The 7,621-nt window shown below is 49.8% G+C and overlaps 1 protein-coding gene across 1 annotated transcript in view; it reads right to left on the bottom strand.

Moving 5' to 3' along the window:
• ANKRD24 (ankyrin repeat domain 24) overlaps positions 1-7,621 on the bottom strand; it is a gene marked incomplete at its 3' end in the record, with an annotated part of 53,629 nt that overhangs the window by 13,918 nt on the left and 32,090 nt on the right. Inside the window, exons 10-11 of the mRNA XM_015410656.1 lie at positions 7,336-7,428; positions 2,920-3,027 (exon numbers count right to left, since the gene is read on the bottom strand). Of these exons, the coding sequence (XP_015266142.1) occupies positions 2,920-3,027; positions 7,336-7,428 (201 nt within the window). The remainder of the gene's footprint in view (positions 1-2,919; positions 3,028-7,335; positions 7,429-7,621) is intronic.

Below are 7,621 nucleotides of genomic sequence, written 5' to 3'. Positions count from 1 at the left end.
GACAACCAGCAGGTGTTATTTATGGTCAGGGGTCATTCCGTAGAAAAAGAGGTGCAGGAGCTCATTAGCATAACTTATTTGCATATGCCACACCCCCTGCCAACACCGGAAGTGTGTCAGAAGGCAACACCCACCGCTCAGGCTCCACTGGACTGTTTTGGATCGCTAGCTATTGGGGGGGGGACATGCAGATCTGTCCTCACAGAGGAGGGAGAGCTTGTACCTGAATAAAACTTGGTCTTAAAGGTGCCACTAGACTGTTTTGGATTGCAAACTATGGGGGGGGGGATGCGTAGATCTGCCCTCATAGAGGAGGGAGAGCTTGTACCTGAAGGCGGGCCAGGGCCCCCCCCTGCAACTTACCTGGCTGCTTCTTGCTCCTTGTGGCCCAACTGAGGGCTTATGGGAGCAGGGGGAGGGGCTTGTTGCATGTGCCCACCCCCTGGGCTCCTTACTGCCGGAGCTCCTCTCCGATGCACTCCCGCAGGAAATGACCCCTGTTTATGGTTGTTATTTATATGATTATCATGCTGAGAGGTTCTGTGAAAAGGGCTACCTATGAGCAGGAGTTTCTTACCCGGAAGACCTTTCCTCAATCTAAATCAGAATGCAGAAAAACATGGGGAAGGCACTCTGCACGTGACCTGAGGTTCTCTCTAACATTAATTCACATCGCTGAGGCCTGTTATTTAGATGCAACTTGAGTGTGGTGCTGGGGTCAGAGTCTCAAACGAGGATGTGAGAAACAGGTTCGAATCCCCCACCCTGCCATGAAAGCTTGCTGGGTGACCGTGGGTCAGCCACACACTCTCAGCCTAGCCTACCTCACAGGGCTGTTGTGAGGATGAAATGGAGAAGAGTAAAATGATATAAGCCGGTTTGGACCCCCACTGGGGAGAAAGGTGGGGTAAATGAAATTAAATGAAAGGTAAAGGAAGCAAATAATAAATCAATCACTCCACTGCTGACTCAAACAGGGTGCCGTTCAGAGACTCAAAAGGAGTTCTAGTTTCTTGGCGGCTGAGAAACCTCTTCTGAAAGCCGGTCTACAGAAGCCCATTTTGAAAAGACTCAATGTCACGATGAGCAATTATATATCTCCATTCCTTTTGACTTAAGGATGCTTCTGGGAATTCTGCTCATTTGAATGTCTCCCTTGTCCAAATGCTGCATTGTTCCTGAACTGAAACCGAGCCTCTGGGAAGCCTCCGGCATTCCACTTTTTTAAATCTGCAAGTTTTGTTCATCGTGCCGCCCACAGCTCGCCATAGCTCTCAGCTCCTTCTGTTCATTTGGATAATCCTTCCCTCTGTAAGTTACCGATGGGCACAAAGGCATCGATTTATAACCGGGGGGGGGGGAACCAACCCACAACCTTGGTCTCGAGTTGATTGCACATATTTTTTTATTTTCCTTTATTTGCTTCATTTACACCTGGGCACGCTGGGGGCAGGGCCACGACCATCCGAGGGAAAACCATAGAGTTTTCCCTTGGATGACCATGGCCCCGCCCCCAGCGTGCCCAGCGTCGTCACGTCACTTCCAGGTGACGTGCACGTTGGGGTGGGGTTCCCCCTGGGGTCCAATCTGCTGGCGGCGGGGAATGGGCCTCTGGGGCGGGGGTTTCCCCGCCCCCCAGGGGGACTTGGCAAGCCTACAGTGGACAGTGGAATAGGCCTTAAGTTTTGCTACCTTTATTTAGTGGCTCTTTACATTCCCTTGTTGACTATAGTGACTCTTTATTGTTATCGTAAAATTGTAAAAAAGAGGGCGGGGGGGAGCAGCCGTTAGGAGGGGGAGCCACGCAGAGCCCAGATGCATCTGCAGATAGGAAATTGGATCCAGTGGCCCGGTAAGATAAATAGATCACAGCAAATCGGCACATAAAGGCAAGACCTCCTGCCCCGGGTGATTGGTGCCTGGCAAACGCGTGGGGGTGCCGGGACCTTCTCGGCCCCACTGTGCCTAGGGGCCTAAGAGCAGGGGCGGATTAACCATGAAGCAGACTAAGCAGGTGCTTAGGGCACCAGGGCCAAAGGGGGCACCACAACGTGGGGGAAAGAGGGAAAAGAACTCCAGAAGGGGGCACCACAACGTCGGGGAAAGGGGGAAAAGAACTTCATGTAGCCCAAACTTGGCTTCGTTTGTACAGGATATGGTGTTATCCTAGGAATAAATGTTTGTATTGCTGCAACCTGCATTGTATACCCGGTCAGACAGGTCAACAACTAAAATGGACTGGGGGTCAGTATGGAAAGGAGGGGGGGCACCAAGATGGGTCAGTGCTGAGGGCACCCCTGAGCCTTCACCCGCCCCTGGGCCTGGGTCACAGAGAGTGCTGGGAAGCGGCCCACCAGGTGTCATTTCCCTTTTTTTTAAATTCACAATTTATTAATTTCTCTAGTGAACAATAATACAGGTTATTGACCTTATTCTTCCATCAATCTATTATGTATTATTCACCCCCCCAAAATTCTTAATAAGAGAAAGTGCTCTCAAACTAATCCACTAACTTCTGTTATCCCTAATTCCTAACCAAGAGTTACTTCCTATTATCGTATCACACCCGTTAAATATAATTCCATTCAGTTTCCTCAGTTTTTCCCGTATTTACAATATGATTCCATTCAGTTTCCTCAGTTCTTCCCGTATTTACGTTAATGACAATACCTATGTCAACATAACAACATACACTGGACATTCATTTTCCGAATCCGCTCACTGTTACACTGGAAACGAGGAGGAACGAAACACAGCACGGAGCGAAATTCCTGAACTGTAAAGAAATGGAGTGGGGGAAACTTATTCAGTCCTAATTGACTCTAGCATGACCTTTTTTGCCTCAGTGCCGTTTCAGAGGGACCTCCTGGTAGTGTAGACAGGGACTGTGGGGGACTGGTGGTGGACACTGCCCTTTACCTCTTGGTGCTGCTTCTCCTGCTGCAGCTCCAGACTCCGGATCCTCTGCAGAAACTGTGCCTTCTCCTGCCGCAGCCGCACAATTTCTTCGTAAGCCTCACAGTCCTCCTGGGAACAAGTGTCCAGGGAGGCGTGATTTAGGGTTCCTTCCCCCCTCTTCCGTGCCCTGCCTCGGTGGCATCCCTGCCCCAGGCTCCTCACCGCGTCTGTCGGGATGGAGTGCCCCCTGGCAGGCTTGGCAGTGACTACCCGGTGGCTCTGTTCGGCAGACGATGAAGCGTGGTCCGGCGGGTGAGGAGCATGCTTGAAAATAACGGCGGCCGTCAAATAAATGTGGCATCAAATATTAGCGAGATGTTGAGGATGCGGATGAAAAGGAGATGGGATGAGTTTGCTTTTTTTGAAATGTGTTTGCTCCTGGCTTTAGAGCAGGGGTCCCCCAATGTGGGGCTACTGGGGGCTCCGCCCCCTTCCTTAAAGGGCCCCCACTTTTTAAAGCCCCCCCAATTCTCCCCAAAAGAATTTAAAGGGACCATTTAAATGCTTTCAAGAAGAAGTGGGGGTAGCATGTACCCCTTTCCCTCCCCTCCTGCAAAATTTAAAGGGCCCTTCAGCCGATCAGCGGGGAGCACGTGTTCCCCACCGATCAGCCGGAGGGCCCTTTAAATCTTGCAAGAGGGGAGGGAGAGGGTTGCGCGCCACCCCCCCTTCACTATGGAAAATAATGGCAGCCCCACCAAAAAAAGAGTCCAGAATAGTACAATATTTACCATTAATCTGTATAGGTATCGGAGAGAAGACTTCTGATGAAGTCTTCCCTCGAAACGAAGTTGAAGCCGGACTCTTCGTAAATCTTTAGAAATCTTTGGGCTTGAATTTTTGTATCGTACTATTCTGGACTTCATATTTGATATTGTAATCAAATAGCCTTAAATTTTTGAATGGTACCATTTTGGATTTTGCATATTAAGTATTATTTGAGGTATTTTCTCAATATATTCAATATATTCCTCTCCATTTAACAGCGACGTCCCCAGTTTGTGTTTATTGTTTGTTATGCTGTGGCAGCCATTTTGTGTCTGGCCCCGCCTCCTGCGGCAGCCATTTTGTTGCTGTACCCACTATACCGTGTCAGAATTCTAAATGTGCCCACAGTCTCAAAAAGGTTGGGGACCCCTGCTTTAGGGTATGTGCCTCTACTTCCCCTTAGACCTCTGTAAACCCACATTCGTTTTGTGACTCTCTGTTTCTGGATCTGTTAAGTGTGGCAGTCTTTGGTCCTTTCCTTAGTGAGAGGTGAGGTGTGTTGGTTGCTAGGCATGCAAATAGGTCTTAAGTGAAGGCAGGAATTGGTACAAAAGAAGCTGATAACACAAAGGCATTGATACTTCAACAAGAGGAATCAATGCTGTTCCACACTGGGAGTTTTTAGCAGGAAAGGGGGTATAAATCAAAGAAGTGAATAAAATAAAAATGTTGACATATCTCCCCAGGCTCACAGGTTCCTCTCACACTATTATTTCCTCTCCCTTTCACCAGTCAAACAATAGCTCTCCAGTCCACTCCAGTCAAAGTGATCAAGGAGGAGAATCCAGACCGGCCAAGGCAAGGGAAATAATTAAAAGAATACTTAAGAGGACCAAATTAATTTTTAAAAAAATAAAAACGAGGAGCAAAGTTTCACAACTCATCTGTGATATTTCCAAAATGTGGTGATTTTCAGATTTTAAACTCTTGTTTCGAATGGCACTTTTAATCCAAGAGGATTCAAAGAGAAGGATGCTTGAGAGAAGCATTATTTCCTAAGTTGTACACATGCACACTAGCCCCGACTTCACACTACTTCATCAGATCTCAGGAGCAAAGCAGGCTCAGCCCTGGTTAGTGTTTGGATTCGAGAGCACTCAGGGTCAGAGCAGTGTTCCCTCTAAGCTGAATTAGTGTGAGCCAGCTCATGGTTTTTTAGCCTCCGGCTCACACATTTTTGTCTTCGCTCAGGAAGGACGGCTCCAGAGCAAACTAATTTATGCAGCTGCCAAATCACTCACCCGCAACTTTAATGCCAACAGCTCACAAAGCAGAATGTTTGCTCACAAGACTCCACAGCTTAGAGGGAGCTAGGCTTACCAAATCTCGCCAAATCGCAGCGGGGGATCCGCATGTCTTCGCAGAATCCATGCCGCAGGGATGGTGAGACGCGTTGCACCGCCATCGGCAGGACATGATGCTACGTGTCGCTCTGGCAACGGGGCTGTTTGGAGCCCCGTTGCCAGAGCGACGCGTAGCGTCAAATCCTGGCGATGGTGGGTGCAACGCGTCTCGCCGTCCCCGCAGCACAGATTCTGCGAAGACATGCAGATCCCCCGCTGCAACTTGGCAACCCTAGAGGGAGCATTGGTCATGAGGCAGGCAATGGCAAACCACCTCTGAACGTCTCTTGCCTTGAAAACCCGAGTGGTTGCCATAACATCCACCAGGCTTTCCATTAGGGGCTGCCCAGGGGTCATTTCGTAGAAAAAGAGGTGCAGGAGCTCATTAGCATAACTCATTAGCATAACTTATCTGCATATGCCACACCCCCTGACATCACTGGAAGTGTGTCAGAAGGCAACACCCACCGCTCAGGCTCCACTGAACTGTTCTGGATTGCTAGCTATGGGGAAGGGGGGACGTGCAGATCTGCCCTCGCAGAGGAGGGAGAGCTTGTACCTGAATAAAACTTGGTCCTAAAGGTGCCACTGGACTGTTTTGGACCAGGGGACAGGGGGCGGGCTCTGCAGGTTACCTGGCTGCTTCTTGTTCTGACTGAGGGCTGCTGGGAGCAGAGGGTGGGGCTTGTTGCATGTGCCTGCCCCCTGGGCTTTTTACTGCCGGAGCTCCGCTCCTGTGTGTTCCTACAGGAAATGACCCCTGGGGCTGCCACTTATGAATGTGCCCTGGAACATCCTCTGGCTTGAAATTTAGAACATCTTCTGGCCTGAGACTTTGCTGGATGCCACTCCTATCATTGGATGTGATTTGGATTATCGCCATCATCAGTCGGTTTTATTTGTGAATTGTTGTTGTTTTTAACTTGGTATGGTATTTATTAATTGTTTAATCCCTGTATTGTTTATGTTATTTTAACTTTGTTAGCCGCCTTGAGCCAGCATGCCCGGCAAGGCGGGATACAAATAGAAACAATATAGAAATAAATAAATAAATTTAGCCGTGACTTTCCACCACTGCCGCATATGCATACTTCTCTAATCCCAATGTTGCCTGAAGGTTTCCTGAAGGCTATTGAAGTCATACAAGGGTCTACAAAAGCTAACCAACTGGAAGCAAAAAAACAGTAGGGTTCACACAGCAAAAGCAGGTGTCTCTCTTTCAAACTGCCTTCAGTGGTCTGGGGGGCAGGGCCGGCTCACTCACTAGGCAAAGTAGGCGATCGCCTAGAGCGGGCCGGCCCTTAGGGGCGCCAAACTGCACCCGGCCCCGTACTCTGGGAGTTTCTTGATTATTTGTGTTTTTCATTCTTCATAAAATGCATTTATTTTTGAAAATTGGTGGGCGCATGGGGAGGGGGGTGCCAGAAGGGATCCCCGCCTAGGGTGCAAAATAAGCTGGGGCCGGCCTTGCTGGGGGGAAAAGAGTTCTCTCCAGCCTAAACCATAATGCCACAGTTCTAGATATGTGATCAGGTTCCGAAAAGCAGTTGTGCACCTGGGATTTTCAGCTCTGGGTTAGGTAATTTCTGGAATTTGGGGGGTGGAGCCAGGGGGTGGGCTTTGAGGAGGGGAGGGACCCTAGCAAGGTATAGTGTCACGGAATCAACCTCCAAAGCAGCCATTTCCTCCAGGAGATCTGATTCTTGCAGCCTGGAAATGTTGCAATTCTGGAAGATCTCCAGGCCCCAACTGGAGGTTGGCAACCACAGCAGCATCTATGTCTCCATCAGGACTGCAGCACTAGGGGAAAGGGAGGTTAATTCTTCTCTCCGATACCTATACAGAAGAAAGTGGCACAGGAACCTCCACTTTCCCAGCACTGTTGCTCCAATTCAACCCCTCCACAGTTACTTTTTAGGGTCAAATCACACCTCTAGCATTTCTGATCGCGTATTACGTTGTTATGAGTCCCTGCTGAAAGCAGGGTTGCTGACTTTCAGGTGGTAGCTGCTAGAGGTCTCCTGGAATTACGGCTGGTCTCAAGCCAACAGAGATCAATTCCCCTGGAGAAAATGGCTGCTTTGGAAACTGGTCTCTCTGGCCTTATACCCTGCTGAAGCCCCTCCCCTCCCCAAACCCCACCTTCCACAAGCTCCGCCCCCCAAATCTCCAGGAGTTTCCCAACCCGGAGCCGGCAACCCCAGCTGAAAGGCAGGAGGAGAATGTTTCTGTCTCGTGGTCTCAGCACCTGCTTCACGCTCCTTACCTGGCTGGGGGCACCTGGAGGGGGTGGTGGAGCTCTTCTCTTCCTCGGGCTGCTGTTCTTCCCCTTGGACAGCGACTGCCGGGGGGAGGAAGCCTGTAAAGACAGACGTGCCCAGGGGAGACCAGTATAAGTGACGCCCGTCTAGCCCCTCATCCCAAACACAGACGCACCCCGTCCCCGGTGCCAAAAAAATATTACCTGCGAGGATAACTCGGCTGATTCCTCTTCTCAGAGGGTTGGGGAGAGAGATGGAGAGAGAGAGAGATGAAGGGCAGACAGCAAGATT

The sequence above is a fragment of the Gekko japonicus genome, unplaced genomic scaffold (assembly GCF_001447785.1).
Source record: "Gekko japonicus isolate JY-2015 unplaced genomic scaffold, Gekko_japonicus_V1.1 scaffold4680, whole genome shotgun sequence".
NCBI classification, from domain to species: Eukaryota; Metazoa; Chordata; class Lepidosauria; order Squamata; family Gekkonidae; genus Gekko; species Gekko japonicus.
The sequence above is the reverse complement of the archived record's forward strand: the minus strand, read 5'-3'. Positions and strand labels throughout refer to the sequence as shown.